At 37.2% G+C, this 21,666-nt stretch overlaps 1 protein-coding gene across 1 annotated transcript in view; it reads left to right on the top strand.

The window, feature by feature from the left end:
* Positions 1–21,666, top strand: part of GRIA3 (glutamate ionotropic receptor AMPA type subunit 3) — a 225,184-nt gene that overhangs the window by 40,921 nt on the left and 162,597 nt on the right. Inside the window, exon 3 of the mRNA XM_037028078.1 lies at positions 6,031–6,084. Within this exon, the coding sequence (XP_036883973.1) occupies positions 6,031–6,084 (54 nt within the window). The remainder of the gene's footprint in view (positions 1–6,030; positions 6,085–21,666) is intronic.

Below are 21,666 nucleotides of genomic sequence, written 5' to 3' on the forward strand. Positions count from 1 at the left end.
ACCAACACGTCTAGATGATCAAAGCTGCTGGGTTTCCTAGGTGGGGCAGTACGTGTAATTTGCCTTACAAAATGTTTTTCTAAGTTTCCAGATTTGTCACTCTACCCAGTCCCAGGCATTATTTGCTACCTCCCAAACACTGTCCATTATTTTTTTCCCTTAAAAGACTCATGAACCTTTCAAAGTAGATGGAGATACTCTTAAGATCTGAATCATAAGCCAAATTAACCTTATTTTATCAGGACAGGAAGACATGCTCTGCATTCTCTTCCCTAAAGACACAACAGGTTTAAGGCAATATTTCCCACCACCCCTGGGGATACATTAGAGAATTTTCAGTGGCATCTGGGTGAATTTATTTTATTTTCATACAACTGTATTTATTTTCCTGTCTGTAGTTTCATGGATATTATTGCTTTGGATGTGGCTAAATTGAAGAAGTATCTGTAAAGATAAATATTAAGTAAATAATAGTATTATGGTATGTGGCTAGAACATAAACCATTAAGGAAGTCTGTGAAGGAATAAAATTTGAGAAATACTATTTTAGAGTTAATAAATGAAGTGTTTCCACCAAGATCAACATGCATCAAAATGGTTCCATATCCCTAGGAGAAAGAATAATCTGTTGCTCTTTTAACTTACTTGTGTCCATTTATTGTCTCTTATTTGTACTCTGCCTTTCCCGCTATTTAACATTCAATCTTCCCCTTATTCCATCTAGTCATAGTTAATGCAATATTAAAGTGTGGGAAGTGATACTTCCTAAAGACATGTTTTTTGTGGAAATTCCTGTCCTTTAATCCTCACCTCCTAGCATTTTATTTGATGCCTTAATGCAATTGCTTTCTCTCTGCGTAAGTTTCCCCTGTAGACAGCATAAGCAGTGATGACATTTCTTGGTTATACTCCCATTTTCCTTCTTTATGAAAAGTGTCAGCCATTCCTTCCTAATCTGTACCCGCCCCACCCTCACTGCCATTGGGCTGACTTTGAGACAGGTGATTGACTCTTCTCTGTCTCACTAATCCAGCACATTTATTCAAGTCAGATGACTGCAATGTTAAGCACTGTCATTCGGTTACAGGAGAGCATGTGTGTGCAAATTGAGATTATTAAAAAATAATTCTAATGGAATTGATTTCTGATATATGTTTACTAACACCAAAGCACTTTAGTACTTTGGATTTTCATTCAAGAAAATGAACACTTTTTATCATATCTGATGGGAGATTTCTTTGGGGAAATATGATGTATTCTAAGGCTGATTTCTGTACCATACCACAATTTAACTCCCAATAGTAGAGTGAAATTCCATAGATTGCCATACGACAACTTTTTTTTTAACTAAGGAAGTGGGAAAGGGAGAAACTTAAAAATGCCTTCTCTTTGAGCACCAGGATGTAGGCTAATAGCTTATTATTAAAGAAAAAGTACCTGTACAATAGGTAAATCTGGTGAATGAAAACCAGAACACCACCCCCCCGCATTGCTCTCTCCAGCCCCCCAAACATTCTCAGGTCCCTAAACCAAAAAGAAAAAGATTAAGGTAAATGGCAAGGCATGTTTTGTACTCAAAGCCAGATCAATCTTTATACATAGATACTTTTTTGGCACTGATGTAGAAAATTCAAACCTGGAGATACTTTGGTCTGTAAATAACCTAATCTGCATACCAGATGGCTCAAAGCAGGGGAAAAACGCAGACACTTTTACACAAACAGTTTTTTTTTTAGTTGTGAGCATAGAAAAAAGGTTTGCTTTCCTTGACACATTTTTCCCAGTATTTTCATTATGGTAAAATGCACATAACATAAATTTTACCATCTTAACCATTTTTAAGTGTATAGTTCAATGGTATTAAATACATTCACATTGCTGTGTAACCACAAACAAAAAGATGCTTTTGCTCCCAAAGAGTCTGTAGGCCTCTCTCATGTAGTGCTGTGAAGTAATTTAACTTCAAATTTTATAAAATTATAAAAATGTCTAGAATAAGCATTAAGTTGAAAAAGAAAAGGCCTCTCACATAAAAAAACCAAAGTAACAATTTCTGAATTACTTTTAACTCTTCAGTGATACCCAGCCCCCAATTTCACAGATAAGTGGATGGGGACGTCAATAAGGAGAAGTCTCCCCAAAATGGGTCAACTATGATTCATTGACTTCTTTAAGAAATAATTTAATGCTCTCCTATATGCACAACTCAGTGTGTTAGTAAGAACTTTTTCTTCTGCAAAGGAAACCGTAGTGTAAGTTTCAGAGAATGAGGACTGGCATTTTTTTTTTTGCTCCGGTCCTATTTATAAGGGTAAAAATAAATTTCCTTAATAATAAATTTTATCTCTATTTCATCCATTTCCCCTTATTACATTTATCATATCTGCCATTGTATCAAGCCATACATCATCTCCAACAAATCTTATAAAGGCACAGTAAATATAGTGCATGTATTTGGAAACTTGATATTCCCTTCTTAAATATCAGAGTAGACTGTTAAACAGCTTTTATATTTGAAGTTCTGAAACTAACTCAGAAAACTATTATTATTATAAAGGCAAAGCTGAATATTCTCTTGGTTAACAGAGTCATTAAGTAACTGAAGGTACAATTTATGTCTTGTTCATGTAGAACAGATGGCAAAAATAAAGATTTAGGACAAACTGAAAAACCACTCCCATTAACTACTTCTTTTGTATAACATATAATGCACAACCCACTTATCCCATCCTTACTCCAACAATTTCTGCACCAAAAATACAAAAAAAAGGGGCAAGACTATAAGTAAAGTGACAATTTTTGCAGTGAGGCTTCCCTCAGTTCATATCAATAGGATCATGGCTGCCCCAAGTAAGATTTCAAGATAAGTGAAGTGTACTCTCAAATATCAATACTTTGAGCATTTATGATGGAAAACTTCCCTAACAAGTGTGGTACATATTGCTGTTTTTTTCTAGCAGGAATTGTTGAAAGCAATAAGCCATAACCTGACAATCCAGGCATTCACAGGAAACATGTCACCTGTAAAAAAAAAATCCCTTCTTCTCCTTTAAGTCAGTCTCTAACTTCTTCTGCTGATAATGTATCTCTTTCTAAAATCACCCCTTCCCTCCATGTACAACCCTTCTAATTTGCAGCTTTTAATTTACTGTGAACTGAGAAATCAAGATTGGTAAGAACTGTGTGTTTAACACGCGAGTTAAGAAGTCAACTGAAAGTAAGGGTGAGGAAATAATTACGGCCTTCAAGGCAGCAGCCTTGTGATATCTAAAGGTTTCTATCTTAAGATAACTTTCCCATCTCTTCCACTCTAAGCTAACTTTTGAAAGGATGATGTCGTCAGAGGGCTACCTTCAAGTAAATGCATTTGTTCTGAACAGACCATATGGACATGGCCTAAAGTGAATATTCCAATAGCTTCAAATTTTTCTGAACCTAAAAAAAAATCTTAGTGAATAACCCCTTCCCACAGTTATTTCACATCACATAATTGCACAGTGCACAACCCAAACATCTTTCTGAATGTTGTTCAGTTTGATATAGACAATATTGCTGAGTTAGGAAGGGTCAAGCTCATTGCTCCAGATTACAGATAAGGAAATGGAGCATGGAGAATGTTGAATGATTTGCCAACAGTTATTCAATTAGTACATGGCACAGTTGGGCTCCTGGGGTGTCATTGAGGGCTCTTCTCACAACACTAATGTTTCCATGTTTTTTTTCTCATATTTCCCATGTTCACAAAGGCACTAAGCCTTGGGAGTGGTGAGAAAGACTTACTCTGTTTCCTTTGAGCTTGCTTCTTTATTTCTCTCCAGGCTCTGCCAGATGTCTTTAAGAATCTTGCTCAATATTCTGGCAGATTTCAAAACCCTCTTATTTTATTATGTTGAGGGTTGTCAGTGAATTAAAAATTCAATAAATGTGTGGTCCCAACTTGCCATGAAAAGTTAACAAATGTCACCAGTAAGGATGTGTCTCACAAGCAAACACAGAAGAATACATCCTAGCAGATATCTAACAGCTCATTTTGTGTCATGGCAGCATGAAAAATCACCTCCTCAAGACATTCATTAACCTTTCATTTCTTTTATCAATAATCAGAAATGTGGTTCATATTTTAAATTAATCAAAAAAACTCTTTCACTTGTCTGTCTCTCTCTGTCTACCTGTCTCTGTCTGTCTGTCTGTCTGTCTGTCTCTCTCTCTCTCTCTCTCACTCTCCCCTTGAAATGACTTGGTCTTCCAATGTCAGCATGATAACTGAATATATGTTTCCACTTCTGGGCCAGATTACACCTTATCTCCTCCTGGAAAGCCTTCCCTATCCATCCCACCTCTTCTTCCTCTTCTCCCAGAACCTAGAGCAGTTATTGGTATTTGACATTTGGTATATCTTAAGAAAAAATGTAATGTATTGCCAGGAATATGGGTTCTAGAGACAGACAGACCAGGTTTTAATTCCAGTTTTCCTACTTCCTAGCTGTGTGGCCTTGGGCAAATCACTTAAACTTTGTTTAGTTGAGATTCCTCATCTGTAAAATGAAACTAATGATACCTAATCTGTTAAATTGTTCTAGGGAATTAAATACATATAAAGCACAAAGCACAGTGCCCAGAATATATTATGCACTCAATTAAGGGTACTTGTTTTTATTATTATTATTATAGTGGCCCTTTATATATAGTTCTGGTTTGGTTTGTATGCAAGTTTGTTGTCTTCACAAGTTATTTTTAAACCTTTTGACAGCTGTGTCCAGAATGGAACTTATCATGAAGCTTAAGCTTAATGGCCTCTCACTTGCACAGGTTCTTTCCCGGGCCTTATTGAAGATATTGTATTTGTAATTTTGTATTGTTTTTCTTAAAGAGGACTCCAAAAGTGGTATTAGCACTGGGCCTGTACAAAACCTGGTTCTGACTCTGACTGTGTCTTTAACCTCTATGTTACCCCTCTCCTCATTCCCACTCCCTGCTTTCAGCATAGTATTTTGCACATAGTCAATATTCAATAAAGTGTCATTTTATAAAATTCTCAATTAACCAGAATTTTTGCACTACTCAACTACCTGGAAATAAGCTTATGCCAGGTATGTAGTCAGAACTTCCAATTGTCAACCAATACATTTGGTTGGAAAATATTCAATCCACTTACATAGTGTACGATAGTAAAAAGGCACTTTTTAAGTCGTTAAACTATTATTAGTACAGTGTTAGTCATAAAAATTACAATAACAATGATGACCATAAGGCAGAGTTTCTCAATCCCAATTCTGCTGATATGTTTTGCTGGATAATTCTTTGTTGTAGGGGGCTGTCTTGTGCATTGTAGGGTGTTCAGAGGCACCCCTTGCCTCTCCCCACTAGATGCTAGTCACTCCTCCCAGATGTGACAACCAAAAATGTCTCTAGGCATTGCCAAAAGTCCTCTAAAGGAAAATCCCTTTTCCCATTGTCCTAAGGCATCACATTCAGCCCCCAAAGATGTACAGATGGTCACAGGTTTTTGGTATTAAGGCAGGAAAAAGAAGGCAAGCATTTTAGAAAAGTTTTCAATAAGTGAAAGCAACCTCTATTAACCTGAAAATCCCATTAACCCCATTCTTTGACTGTTCTATTCCCTAAGCATTCCAGATAAGAAAAAAAATGTACTGTACATTCTATTTTCTAATTTGTATGCAAAGTTCAGCCCATTTGCCATCTCAACGGCTAAGTACAGAAATTCAGTTCATGGGTTGGAGATCATCAGCTTTGTTGCTTTGCCATCTATTTTAAGTGACAGCGATGCCACTGACCTGAAAATTTAGAGAGCTTTTTTCCCTTGTTGTTGACATTTTTAACTTTGATATAACCAATTCTTCCTGTACTCTCTGCTTGAAAGTGAAATCTGGTCCAATTAACTGTGATTTTACTGTATAAAGACCTAACACTTTGTTGACCATTTAAAAGTAATTTGTTCTAGCCATCACATTGATTGTGCAATTGAAAATGTCCTTCTTGAATAAACAATATTTCTTATTATTTCTGCAGGTTGTGATCCTGGGGAAACATTCAAGAGGTTATCACTACATGCTTGCTAACTTGGTAAGAACAAGCAGAGTTTATGTTTCCCAGGGTAATATACTCTATTTACTTTGTGTCATCTGTAATCACCCAAAAAAGAAATACATGAAGTACCTAATTTATTCTCTAGATGTTTGAAAAAATGAGTCAGTAAATACCAAAACCTGAATATAATCACTTGTTTTCAATTGTGCTGTTTCTGCTTTAGCCGTGAAGCTTATATTTTCTCATTTAAAAATAATAATTTTCCCTGGCTGTGTAGCTCAGTGGATTGAGTGCTGGCCTGTAAACCAAAGTCACCAGTTCAATTCCCAGTCAGGGCACATGCCTGGGTTGTGGGCCAGGTCCCCAGCTGGGGGCATGCAAGAGGCAACTACATGTTCATATTTCTTGCCCTCTCTTTCTCCTTCTCCTCCCCTCTTTCTAAAAATAAATAAATAAAATCTTTAATAATAATAATAATAATAATAATAATGATTTTATATTATTCTTCACTGATTATTTTTAGATTTGGTTTGGATTTGAAATACAAACTATTTTACCCAGGTTTAAAGTGTAAAACAAGGGATGAAGACAAATGAAACTGACTCTTTCCCCAATTAATTCAAGTGTACATGCACATCATACTGGATTTGTCTTTCCCAGAGTATACCACTACCAAATCTTATCAAACCAGATGCCATAAATAGGTTTAAACATGTAATATTAAATATATAGTCACCTTTCTACTTATAATAAAACACAACTTGAATTTTTACCTTCAAACTTCCCATGCCTTTAGAATTTGTGACATTCTAGAAGCTAGTATTTCCTTTAGGTTAGTTTATAGCTTTTCTTTCTCTAAAAGAACAGTTGGTTTAGGAGTGAATAAAATGACTTCTGAATCAGTAATATCTTTTTGGCAGAGGTTCTGAGTAACACCATCTCCGTGAAACAAAAGAGGAACGTTAAATCATCACTATGATACTAGGAATCTATTAAATTATTATATAACATAATTTCTTACCACAATTTTGTTTCATTACCACAATAGAATCATAATCATTACAGAGCTCTTGAATCAAAAGAATGACAACAAAGTGGAAAGATTATTGTAATTATATCCTTAGATTTCTTAAATCAAGAAAAATCTTATTTTATTTAATAATGAGTATTTTTAAAATAAGAAAGAAAATGTTACTCAAACCTTGTTTTCTTAGGAAGTGTATACACTCAAATACTTTATAAGATGAAGTTTAGAGCTACTGCTTTGAAATGTGGTGTGCATCTTCTCTGATAAATTGCGGGAAGTGGACCATTTCAGTCCAATTTAGGAACAAATGAATTGACTCTTTTAGGAGAAGAGATCTTGATTCTTAATTCACATCTGAATACATTCAATCTGTTTTTAGGCAACCAAAAGTAAAGGATATTTGTTGACTCATTAAAGATTAAACCAGAGCTTGGCAGGAAACGGAGGTCACAGCAAGGTACCTGAGGCTGTTATTGCTGGGTTTTTACCATTTCTTCCTCACCAATAAGTATTTCCCTTTTCTTTTTTCCTTCCTTCCTCCCTCCCTCCCTCTACTTTTTCCTTCCACTCTGCCTTTAAGTCCTAGTGTTCACCTATCACTGACAGTAAATGAATGATATGACTTTAGGTAGTGCACACAAAAACTTTTTGATTGTAATGATATTATATTTATTTAATATGTATTAGAAAAATATAAAACGAATACATCAAAATCCTAATTTTGTGAATATTATTACTTCATACAAGGCTAAAGTATAGATTTAATAACAAGTGAAATAATTTTTAATATATCACATAAATAATGGCATGGTGGATAAACAGATAACAAAATCTGTTTGTTTTATTTTGTTATATTTTGTTGTATGCATGATTGTGGTGGTACTTGGACCACCGAAGTTTGGAAAAACATTGAACCTGGAGTCAGAAAGTTTGGGTTGTTATACTGACTTTGCTACTAGCTAGCTGTGGTATCTTCGGTAAGTTTGGGGAGTTATTAATGTATTGGTTGGGTCCTTTGGATACAGATGCTAAGTTATAATTAGAAGTACAAGACATTTACTGAGAGTAATACCTGTGAAAAATAAAAAGTAGAGAAACACAACTAGACAGGGAGAGCTTCAGACCACAATATAAGTCTGATATCAGCAAATAAAAGGGAATTGAAGGCAGTCATGGCAAGCACAAATGGGAACTCTGTACAAAGACTGAACATAGTAGAACCCCATGCTGGCCCCAAATGGCAAGCCATTGTACACCCCCACTTTGCTTAGCCATTGGCTGGCAGCTGCCCAAGAAGCACACACCTCCCATCTGAAAGCTGAGGAAGAGCCTAGAGGCACCTGAACCTGAAGATTGTCATCTAACTCAACCCCTGAAGACAGGTTTTGACTTAAAGGGAGATCTGCCCCAAGCACATCAATGGCTGTCTCAGTTAGCCTAACATGACCAGATGATCTATTAAAAACTTTTCCCACTCTAGAATTCTAACTAGACCTCCATAATACTACTGACAATCTTTCAGGTGAGCTCTGGTTTCAACTTTGAAACTCAGATGTGACAGAAATGTAAGGCCGTGGAGTAAGAGAACTACAAGAGAGAATCACTACAAGAGTGGGGAAAAGAATGGTAAACTGAATGCCTAACACAGAACTCAGAATTATGAAACCTTGGGAGGATATCTACTACAAGAGCAACCAAAGTCTTCTCCCTGAGGAAAAAAAATGTGATATATAATGTCATGTCAGTCTGGGTAATGAATACATTAACCTGTCACTATGCTTTGAGTTACCACCCGTTCTCTTCCTCTAGTGACCTTCTGTTCATTTGACACAGCCTTGTGTTTCTGTAAGTCTGGTACTCTATATCACATTGCATATGGGCAATAGAGATAGGAAACTTTGCTAATCTTTGATGAGACAGATTGTCTCTACCATTATTTCCAGTTTTTTTAAACAAATTAAAAATACCCTAAACCTCTCCACTAAAGAAATATATACACACACACCAAACCAAAACTATTCAGAAGGCATTTACATGATCAAAAAACGGTAAGTGGATCTAAGAAGATGTTTCTTTTTAAGATTAGCCATGTGGCCTTTCAGGATGAACCAGTTGTATGAAAGCTAAGGACATACGATATATACAGGGGAATGAAATCTAACCTGAGTCTTCATGTAACAACAGCACAGAACCACTGCCTTCTTCTACAAATGCAAAGTCAAAAACAGTAACACTGTTTACCTAAGCTTTCTGGAATCACCTGTACCAGAGCGCTGTGTCCCCTTTGCTACTCAGCACCAAGAATCTGGCAAAGACTTCTACGTGTTTTCACATGTACCTATCCTGGTAGCAATCCTAAAGTGAGAATATTTGAATAGATCGTGAATATTTCAACAAGGGGTTTCATATGTCAGGATGTACAAGTCACATTGGACTACAAGCTGCAGAAAGTTTTAAATTGTTGAAATCCCTGGAAGAAACAAGAGATTACATCAGGAGCACAGGCCAGAGATATTATCTGGTCAGGTCGGAAGTAAACATCCTAATAGAGCAAGTAAGTATCTTACAAATTCTGTATCAGTTGGTGATATCATTTCTTGTTATAGGTGGTTTCATGACTAATTGTTGTTTTCTCTTGTAGGACTCTCCTAAAGGTGGTAATGTTTCTCTACTCAAGTACTAGAGGTAACCCATGTTTATACAGTTTGTCAGTCAAACAATCTCTTTTCTTTCATGGTAAGGTCTTGGATCAGAACCCTTTAATACTGCATTGCCAGACATGTTATATGTTGTGATTTAATTATCTCATATATGTTACTAATAGTGTGCAGAACCCTGTATTAACCCTAGGCATAATGAAAAAGTCACTAGACCAGGAGTTAGAAAATAGGTGTAAATCCCAAGAATTCATCTAACTAACCTTGTGACAAACCAAACTTTTCTGAAGCTGTTTCTTAATCTGTAAATGTACAGAGTTAGACCAGATCACTATTTCCCAAACTGTGCTATTTGTACATGAGATAATGTTAGGTAGTACATAGCAAAACTTTTTAAACTAATTGGTTTTGAATTTATATTAAATGCATATTAGAAAAAGATTACTATCCCATTAATTCTATGATTTTACAGATATACTTTTTTTTCTAATTTACCATTTTAACCATTTTAAATTTTTTTTATTTATTTTTAGAGAGGAGAAAGGAAGGAGAAATAGAGGGAGGGAAACATCAGTGTGTGGTTGCCTCTTGCACACCCCCCACTGGGGACCTGATCTGCAACCTAGGCATATGTTCTAGACTGGGAATTGAACCACTGACCCTTTGGTTGACAGGCCAGCACTCAGTCTACTGAGCCACACCAGCCAGGGCTACAGATGCCATTTTTAAGAATGAAGCTAAAGTAGGCATCTAGGTTTAAAAACTTAGTCAATGTAAAGAAAATATTAGGTAAATGATAGTACACATAATCCACCTATGGCAAAAAATAAAAAACTGTGAAGGTGGTATATTAACATTTAAAATTTGTAAAATACTTCCAAGGTTACTTCCAGTTTTACATTTCTTCCTCATGGAGGGTCAGTTTGCACTAGGGAAGGCTAGGGCTGAGAGGATATATGGGTGAACACCAGGGCATAAACAGTGGAGCAAAATGCTATTATCCTTGGTGATATTAACTCATAAGGCAAACTTAAAATCAGCCCAAGTGGGCAAAATCCAAAAGGTGTGTAAGTACCCTTAGTTAGCTAAGTTATAACAGAAATGAAGACCTAAAGGATCAATAAAAATAGAACAGCAATTCTCAACCTTTGTAATCTCATGGCACACATAAACTAATCACTAATATTCTGTAACACAAAAAAATCTATTTTTTGCCAATCTGACAAAAGATATAATTTGTATTCATTCACACCTGACAGCTATTGTTGTGTTGGATGTTGTCATTTTTTATTTGACAATCTGAAGGAAAAGAGGTCAGTGACCCTGACTAAATACTCGGGTATTGCATGTTTTTAAAATTCTTATTGAATCTACTCATCTAACAATGGACATGGGCTGCTCCCAAATCTTGGTGATTGTAAATAATGCTGCAATGAACACAGGGGTGCTTATATTATTTCAAATTAGAGTTTTGGGTTCCTTCAGATATATTCCCAGAAGTAGGATAGCTGGGTCAAAAAACAGCTCCATTTTTAGTTTTCTGAGGAAATTCCATATGGCTTTCCACAGCTACACCAATCTGCATTCTCACCAACAGGTCAAAAGTGTTTCCCTTTCTCCACATCCTCACCAGCACTTGTTGTTTATTGATTTATTGATAATGGCCATTCTGACAGGTGTGAGATGATATCTCATTGTGGTTTTAATTTGTATTTCTCTGATGATTAGTGATGTTGAGCACCTTTTCATATGTTGATTGCCCAACTGTATGTCCTCTTAGAGAAGTGCTTATTTAAGTCTTTTGCCCATTTTTTAATTAGGTTATTTCTTTTTTGGTGTTGAGTTTTGTAAATTATTTATAAATTTTGGATATTAACCCTTTATCAGATGTACTGGTGAATATGTTCTCTCATTCCATGGGTTGCCTTATTGTTTTGTTGATGATTTCCTTTACTGTGCAAAAACTTTTTAGTTTGAGGTAGTCCCATTTGTTTATTATTTCATTTCCCTTGCCCAGGGAGATATATCTTATGAAATATTGCTACAAGCAAGGTCTGAGATTTTGATGCCTGTTTTCTTCCACTATGTTTTTTCGGTTTGGGGTCTAACATTTCAGTCTTTAAACCATTATGAATTTATCCTTGTGTGTGGAGTAAGAAGGTGGTCAGGTTTCATTTTTCTGCATGTATCTATCCAATTTTCCCAACACCATTTATTGAATACACTATCATTGGCTCATTGTATGAGTTTGGTCCCTCTATTGAATATTAATTGACTATAAACATGTGGGTTTACCTTTGGGATCTCTATTCTGTTCCATTGATTTGTGTGTCTGTTTTTATGCCAGTACCAGGCTGTTTTGATTAATATGGCCTTGTAGTGTAGTTTGATATTAGGTAGCGTGATTCCCGCAATTTTGTTCTTCTTTCTCAGGATCACTGATGCTATGCAGGGCCTTTTGTAATTCCATATAATTTTTTGAAATATTTGTTCTAGTTCTGTGAAATATGTCATTGGAATCTTGGTAAGAACTACATTGAATCCATAGATTGCTTTGGGTAGCATGGACATATTAATGATGTTAATTATTTCTGTCCATGAACACAGTATATGCTTCCACTTTCTTATATCTTCCTCCATTTCTTTCTTCCGTGTCTTATAATTTTCCAAGTACAGTTCTTTTACATCCTTGTTTAGGTTTATTCCTGGATGTTTTATTCTCATTGAAGCAATGGTGAATGGAATTGTTCTCTTAATTTTCTTTTCTATTTGTTCATTATTGACATACAGAAATGCAACTGATTTCTGGATATTAATTTTGTATCCTGCTACTTTGCTGAACTTATTATTCAGTTCTAGTCATTTTTTTCATTTTAATTGTTGTTCAAGTACAGTATTCTGCCTTTTACCCCCATCCCAGCCCACCCCCTAGCCCTCCCCACCTCTTCCCCTTTCCACCCCCCCCCTTGTTATTGTCCATGTGTCCTTTATACTTGCTCCTGCAAACCCTTCCCCTTTTCCACTGAGATTCCTTCCCCTCTCCCCTCTGGTCACTGTCAGTCTGTTCTCAATTTCAGTGTCTTTCTTATATTTTGCTTGTTTGTTTGTTTTGTTGATTAGCTTCCTGTTAAAGGTGAGATGATATGATATTTATCTTTTACTGCTTGGCTTATTTTGCTTAGCCTAATGCTATCCAGTTCCATTCATGCTGTCACAATGGGTAGGAGCTCCTTCTTTTTTTCTGCTGCATAGAATTTCATTGTGTAAATGTACCACAGTTTTTTGATCCATTCATTTACTGATGGGCACCTAGGTTGCTTCCAGCACTTGGCTATTGTAAATTGTTCTGCTATGAATATTGGGGTGCACAGGTTGTTTTGGATTGGTGTTTCAGGGTTATTAGGATATAATCCTAGCAGTGGAATTGCCTGGTGAAAAGGCAGATCTAGTAGTTGTTGGTAGAATCTTTGGGGTTCTCCATTGACAGTATCATGTCACCTGCAAATAACCACAGTTTTGCTTCTTCCTTTCCAATTTGGATGCCCCTTATTTCTTCTCCTTGTCTTATTGCTGCAGTAGGACTTCCAGTACTATGTTGAATACGAGAGGTAGAAGCAGACATCCCTGTCTTGTTCCTGTTCTTAAGGGGAAAGCTTGTAGTGTTTGCCTGTTGAATATGATGCTGGCAGTGTGTTTATTATATATGGCCTCTATTATGTTTGGGTATGTTCCCTCTAATCCCACTTTGCTGAAAGTTGTTATCATAAATGGGTACTGGATTTCATCAAATCTTTTTTCTGCATCTATTAAAATGATCATGTGGTTTTTATCTTTCATTTTGTTTATGTTTATAGACACTTTTGTTGATTGGCAAATGTTGTATGGACCTTACATTCCCAGTATAAATCCCACTTAATTATGGTGGTCTGATCTTTTTGATGCATTGCTATATTCAGTTTGATAATATTTTGTTGAGGACTTTAGCCTCTGTGTTCATCAGGGATGTTGGCCTATAATTTTCTTTCTTTGTAGTGTCTTATCTCATTTTAGAATTAGGATAATTCTGGCCTCACAAAATGAACTTCAGAACCTCCCCTCTTCTTAATATTTTTGAAATAGTTTGAGAAAGACAGCTGTTAGTTCTTCCTGGAATATTTAGCAAAATTCACCTGTGAAGCCATCTCATCCAGGGCTTTTGTTTCTTGAGAGTTTTTTGATCACTGCTTCGATTTCACGGGGTGTAATCTGTCTATTCAAATTATGTGATTCCTTCTGATTTACTTTTGGAAGATTGTATGTTTCTACAAATTTATCCAATTTGTCCAGGTTACCCAGTTAGTTGGCATACAGTTGTTCATAATATTTCCTAACAATCCTTTGTATGTGTTTAATATCAGTTGTTATTGCTCATCTTTCATTTCTGATTTTATTTATATGGGTGCTCTCTTTTTTCTTTAGGAGTCTGGTTAAATGTTTGTCAATCTTGCATATCTTTTTAAAAAACAGCTCTTAGATTCATGGACTTTTACAATTTTTGTAGAGTCTATTTCCTTTATTACTTCTCTGATTTTCTTTTTTCTTTTTGATACTTTGTTTATTTTTCTTTTTCACTTTTTTATTTAATTATTTTTCAAGTATAGTTTTCTGTCTATTACTCCCATCCCATCCCACCCCCTGTGCTCCCCCCTCCCTCCCATTTCCACCCTTCACAGTTTTTGTCAATGTATCCTTTATATATGTTCCTCTAAAACCCTCCCCTATTTCCCCTGAAATTCCCTCCCCTCTTCCCTCCGGTCACTGTCAGCCTCTTCTTTATTTCAGTGTCTTTGGTTATATTTTGCTTGCTTGTTTGTTTTGTTGTTTAGCTTCCTGCTAAAGGTGAGATCATATGGTATTTGTCCTTCAACACCTGGCTTATTTCACTCAGCATAATGCTTTCCAGTTCCATCCATGATGATGCAAAAGGTAGGAGCTCCTTCTTTCTTTCTGCAGCATAAAATTCCATTGTGTATATGTACCATAGTTTTTTGATCCATTCATTTACTGACGGGCACCTAGGTTGCTTCCAACTCTTGGCTATTATTAATTGTGCTGCTATGAACTTTGGGATGCATAGGTTCTTTGGGATTGGGGTTTTAGGGTTCTTAGGATACAATCCCAGCAGTGGAATTGCTGGGTCAAAAGGCAAGTCCAATTTTAGTTTTCTGAGAAAATTCCATACTGTTTTCCATAATGGTTGTACCAGTCTGCAATCCCACCAACAGTGGACCAGAGTCCCCTTTTCCCCACACCCTCTCCAACATTTGTTGTTTATTGCTTTGTTTATGATAGCCATTCTCACTGGTGTAAAGTAGTATCTCATTGTGGTTTTAATTTGCATCTCTATGATAGCAAGCGATATTGAGTATCTTTTCATGTGTCTCTGGATCCTCTATATGTCTTCCTTGGAGAAATGTCTGTTCAAGTCCTTTCCCCAATTTTTAATTGGATGAGATGTATTCTTAGAGTGAAGTCGTGTGAGTTCTTTGTATATTTTGGAGATTAAACCTTTGTCTGAGGTATCATTGGCAAATATGTTTTCCCCATACAGTTGGTTGTCTTTTTATTTTAATGCTGTTTTCTTTAGCTGTGCAGAAGCTTTTTATTTTGATGAGATCCCATCTGTTTATTCTTTCCTTTATATTCCTTGCTCTAGGGACATATCAGTAAAAATGGTGCTCCATAAAATATCTGAGATTTTCCTGCCAATGTTCTCCTCTAGGAATTTAATGGTGTCACGGCTTATATTTAAGTCTTTTATCCACCTTGACTTCATTTTGGTGTATGATGTAAGTTGGTGCTCGAGTTTCATTTTTTTGCATGTAGCTGTCCAGTTCTCCAAACACCATTTGTTGAAGAGGCTATCCTTACCCCATTTTATGTTACTGCCCCCTTTGTCGAATATTAATTGACTGTAGACAGTTGGGTTTATTTCTGGGTTCTCTGTTCTTTTCCATTGGTCTATGTGCCTGTTTTTATGCCAGTACCAGGTTGTTTTGATGACAGTGGCCTTGTAATACAGTTTGATATCAGGTATTGTGATCCTTCCTACTTTGTTCTTCTTTCTCAAAATTGCAGCTGCTATTTGGGGTCTTTTATGGTTCCATATAAATTTTTGAAGTCTTTGCTCGATGTCTGTGAAATATGCCATTAGTACTTTAATAGGTATTGCATTGAATCTGTAAATTGCTTTGGGTAGTATGGACATTTTGATGATGTTAATTCTTCCAATCCATGAACACGGTATATGTTTCCATTTGTTTGTGTCTTCCTTGATTTCTTTCTTCAGTGTTGTGTAGATTTCTGCATACAAATCTTTTATCTCCTTGGTTAGATTTATTCCTAGATATTTTATTTTTCTTTTTGCTATATCGAACGTGATTTTTTTCTTGATTTCTGCTTCTACTGTTTTATTGTTAGTATACAAAAATGCCTTTGATTTCTGGATGTTAACATTGTAACCCGCTGTTTTGCCAAATTCATTTATTAGTTCGAGCAGTTTTTGGGTAGAGTCCATAGGATTTTCCATGGACACTATCATGTCATCTGCAAACAATGACAGTTTTGTTTCCTCCTTTCAGATTTGAATGCCCTTTATTTCCTTTTCTTGCCTAATCACCGAGGCTAAAACTTCCAATACTATATTAAATAGAAGTGGTGAAAGTGGACAACCTTGTCTTGTTCCTGATCTTAGTAGAAAAGCTATTAGATTTTGCCCATTGAGTATGATGTTGGCTGTAGGTCTTTCATATATGGCCTTTATTATATTGAGGAATGCTCCCTCTATTCCCACTTTGCTGAGTACCTTTATCATAAATGGGTGTTGTGCCTTATCAAAAGCTTTTTTCGCATCTATTGATATGACCATGTGGTTTTTGTCCTTGTTTTTGTTTATGTGGTGTATTACATTTACTCATTTGCGACTATTGAACCATCCTTCCATCCCTGGGATGAATCCCACTGGGTTGTGGTGTATGATCTTTTTGATGTATTGTTGGATGGGATTTGCCAATATTTTGTTGAGGATTTTAGCATCTATGTTCATCAGCGATATTGGCCTAAAGTTTTCTTTCTTTGTTGTGTCTCTATCTGGTTTTGGAATTAGGATGATGCTGGCTTCATAAAAAGAGTTGGGGAGTTTCCCATCATTTTGAATTTTTTGGAATAGTCTGTGAAGAATAGGAGTTAGCTCTTCCTTAAATGCTTTGTAGAATTCTCCTGTGAAAACATCTGGTCTGGTGCTTTTGTGTGGTGGGAATTTTTTTATTACTTCTTCAATTTCATTTGTTGTTACTGGCCTCTTCAGGTTTTCTGCTTCATTTTCATTGAGTTTTGGAAGATCATATTTTTCTAGAAATTTGTCCATTTCACCTAGGTTTTCAAATTTCTTGGCATACAATTTTTCATAGTAATTTCTTACAATCCCTTCTATTTCTGTGGTATAAGTTGTAATTTCTCCTCTTTCATTTCTGATTTTGTTTATCTGGGTCCTCTCTCTTCTTGATGAGCCTACTTAAAGGTTTGTCTATTTTGTTTATCTTTTCAAACAACCAACTCCTGGATTCATTGATCCTTAGAATTGTGCTTTTAGTCTCTATGTCACTTAATTCTGCTCTGATATTGGTTATTTCCTTCCTTCTACTTGCTCTGGGCTGTCTTTGTTGTTGTTCTTCCCATTCTTGCAGGCGTCGGGTTAGGTTGTTTGTTTGAAATGTTTCTATTTTCTTTAGGTGAGCCTGTGTTGCTATGAACTTGCCTCTCAGGACTGCCTTCACTGTGTCCCATAAGTTTTGGCTTGTTGTGAGTTCATTATCATTTGTTTCCAGAAACTTTTTGATTTCTTCCCTAATTTCAATCTTGACCCATTCGTTGTTTAATAGCATACCATTCAGTCCCCATGATTTTGGGTGTTTGGGGTTTTTTTCTTTGGGGTTTGTTTCTGATTTCAGTCCCTTGTGGTCAGAGAAAATGCTTGGTATGATTTCAATTTTCTTGAATTTGTTGAGTCTCATTTTGTGTCCTATCATGTGGTCTATCTTTGAAAATGTTCCATGTGCATTTGAAAAGAATGTGTATTTAGCTTCTTTGGGATGAAGGGCTTTATATATATCAGTCGAGTCCATTTCAACTAGTGTGTTGTTTAGTGAAGCTATATCTTTGTTGATATTTTGTTTGGAAGATCTGTCCATTTTTGACAGTGGGCTGTTAAAGTCCCCTACTATAATTGTGTTGCTGTCAATATCTTTCTTGAAGTCTTCTAGGATTTCTCTTATATATTTGGGTGCTCCTATGTTAGGTTCATATATATTTACGATGTTAATGTGTTCTTGGTGGATTCTTCCCTTGTGTATTATGAAGTGACTTGCTGGGTCTCTCTTTATGGCCCTTTTTTTGAAATCTATTTTGTCTGATATGAGAATTGCTACTCCAGCTTTTTTTTTCTTGTCCATTTGCTTGGAAAATTTGTTTCCAGCCTTTCACTTTTATTCTGTGATGGTCTTTTGTCTTGAGGTGGGTCTCCTGTAGGCAGCATATGTGTGGGTCATGCTTTCTTATCCATTCAGCTATTCTATGTCTTTTGATTGGAGCATTTAATCCATTTACATTTAAGGTTATTATTGATAGGTACTTATTCATTGCCATTTTTGTACCAGAGTTCCTCTCTGTCTCTCTCTCTTTTTCTTCCTTTCCTTAAAGCAGTCCTTTTAGTATTTCTTGTAGAGCTACTTTGGTGGAGGCACATTCTTTTAGACTTCTTTTGTCTTGGAAGCTCTTTATTTGGCCTTCTATGTTGATTGAGAGCTTTGCTGGGTAAAGTAGCCTTGGTTGTAGGCCTCTGGTTCTCATTACTTGAAATATTTCTTGCCATTCTCTTCTTGCTTGGAGTGTTTCCATTGAGAAGTCAGTAGCTAACCTTATTGCAGCTCCCTTGTATGTTACTTCCTTTTTCTCCCTTGCTGCCTTTAAGATTCTCTCTTTGTCTTTGAATTTTGCCATTTTAATGATGATGTTTCTTGAAGTGAGCCTCTTTGTGTTCCTCTTGTTAGGGACTCTACGTGATTCCTGGATTCGTGTAACTTTTTCTCTCATCAAATTAGGAAAAGTTTCCATCATTACTCTTTCAAATAGGTTTTCTATCCCTTGTTCTTCTTCTCCTTCTGGTATTCCTATTATTTGGACATTGCGTTTCATACTATCTTGCATTTCTCTTAGTCCCTCTTCATTCTTTTTGAGCCTCTTTTCCCTTTCTTGGTCTTTCTGGGAGATTCTTTCTACTGTGTCCTCCAACTCACTGATCCAATCTTCTGCCTCATCGATCCTGCTTTTCATTCTTTCTACTGTGTTCTTCAATTCCGAAATTGTATTCTTCATTTCCTCTTGGCCTTTGCTGTTAGTTTCGATTTCCTTTTTTCATGTTGATATAGTTTGCGGAGAGCTCATTGTACCTCCCCTCTAGTTTCTGGTAGCTCATTGTGAGCTCTTTGAATTTCCCAATAACTAGTGCTTTGAATTCAGTATCTGATAGCTGACTTGCCTCTCTTTCATCTGACATTATTTCTGAGACTTCCACCTTTTCGTTCATTTGGGCATTGTTTCTTTGTCTTCTCATTGTTTATGAGACTCTTCTTGTTAGCCTCAGCTTCTTAAATTGATCTGTTCTTAGTCCCTGGGTTTATAGTGTGAACTTCTGTGGTAGAATACCTGTGAAATTCAGTGGTGCAGTCTCCTGCAGGTATCTTGGTGTTCCCCACTTCCACCTACTCCTTTCTTTTTGTGTGTGTGATCAGTTGGAGGGGGAGGCAAAATGGTTTATGACAGCAGGAGAGTACTTCATGATATTTACAGTCACAGCCGGTAGAGAAGTGATAGACGATCTTTAGGCTCTATATAGTGTTAACTGTAATCTTCAACCGAATTTGCCACTTTTAAGAAAGGATAGACCAAAGATAAGTCTCTTGTTGGGGAGGGAAGGCTTGTGAGTTGTATCTAAAAAGCAGTGAGGTTGCGGGTGGTCAAATTTTGAGGTAAAGTGACAGTAAGAATAGTAAATAGGCGTAATGTGTGAGCAAGTAGAGTTAATCACTACAGTAATAGAATTCATGAAACTGTAAAGTGGGCTAAGGCCCATGAGATATGTTGTGAAGTATTTACAGTGGCATAGAAAGCAACAAACAAACAAACACACAAAAAAGGGGCAGGAGAAGTGAGGAAAAAGCAATAAGTTTTGGGATGAAAGGAAGAAGGACTAAAACAGGAAAAAAGAAAGGAGAGGAACAAAGTACTGAAAGATACAGTGTTAAAGAAAAATGAAGCGACCAGACACCGAGGGGTTCAGGAGCATGATCTTTATTAAGTGCACGGGCTCAGAGGAGAGTGATCTCCAAATTCTGAGCCCTGAGCAGTGGCAGGGGTCTTACTTTTATACCCCTGTCTTTCTTTCTTTCTGAGCTACGTGGCAAAAGCAGGTTACAGAAGCAAATGCGGAAGTCATGTCTATTTCCTTATTTGGGGATAAATGCTAGATCTCTCTTATGATTACATGGCAGAAGCAAGTTACAGAAGCAGATGCAGAAGTTAGATTACTTTGTGGCATTCTTAGGCTAGCGGGAGGGGGCTTTTTCCTTATCATTCCCTCCTGTGGGTGCTTAGACAGCGTTTTCGTCTGTCTCAGCATCCAATAATGGTACTCTCTGCTCTTGTTGTTGCTGGAGCATAAGAATGCGGCTAGTGGTCTTCCATACTAGTGCTCCATCTGACTTCTGTCCTCATGGCCCAGGTTCCTAGGGTAATGACTCTTGAACTACGATGGTCTCATTATATTTCCAGTGGGCTGACCCACAGGCTAGCAGGGGCAACAGGATTAAGAGTGTTTGCCAGGGGTTCATGTTGGGTGGGTTAGACAAAGCAAGCAATAGCTATGAATATACAAATCAAACCTAGGTATAGTAGTCCTAGTGTTACTTGGTCTCTGGTGGTCCAATCTTCTGGGGCAGTATACCAGAGTCCAAGTCCCCCTACCGTGGTGAGGAGTCCAATGATTGTGTAATAGTCCCAGGAGCAATTGTCCATTCCACTCTCCTCTCTGGGGTTATTCTTTGGAGTCTCGAGGCAGGCACCTGGCAGGGACTCTGAGATTCTCTCTGGGGTGACGAGCTGGTGCTCAGGGTCCTCAGGGGTCACGGGGAGTCTGGCAGTGGTTCTGCAACGGTCCACTCTTCTACTCCATCATGGCAGGTCCTCTGCAGCTTCAGGGTGGGCACCTGGTCCCGTCTCTCCTCAGGTCTCTGTTCGGGCACCTCTGGATCAGCAGCAGCCTTCACTCTGGTGTGGTGGATCCAGGGGGCAACACCTGCGACTTTTAAAGCAGTAGGGGTAGTTAACAGTACTAAGTAGGGTCCAACCCATCTGGGCTGGAGGGGCTCTTTTTTCCAATCTTTTACCCAGACATACTGTCCTGGCCTGAAAAAGTGGGCTAGCCCCCCTGTTGGTACTAGTTCTTGCCCAAGATGGGCTTGCCTTACTCTTTCTAATTCTTGGCCGAGGGCGACTAGGTAGGATGCTTGACGGGTCTCTCCTAAAACAGTTAAATCTGTGGTGGCTGGTATTCGGGTTAAGGGGGTGGCTCTTCCATATATGATTTCATAAGGGGTATATCTGGCTGCATTCAGGGTGCACCTTATCCTGAAGAAGGCAAGAGGCAAAATGTCTGGCCAGGGGAGCTGCATCTCTTGGCAGAGTTTTCCCAAAGTCTCCTTTAGGGTTCGGTTCATCCGTTCTACCTTGCCTGAGCTCTGGAGCCGGTAGGCAGCATGTAGTCTCCACCTCAGATTCAGGGCCCTAGTCAGCAGCTGCATGACTTTAGCAGTAAAGGCGTGTCCCTTGTCACTCTGTAAG

This window comes from Sturnira hondurensis, unplaced genomic scaffold, assembly GCF_014824575.4.
Source record: "Sturnira hondurensis isolate 20B ecotype Veracruz unplaced genomic scaffold, ASM1482457v3 Scaffold0019538, whole genome shotgun sequence".
Taxonomy (NCBI): Eukaryota; Metazoa; Chordata; class Mammalia; order Chiroptera; family Phyllostomidae; genus Sturnira; species Sturnira hondurensis.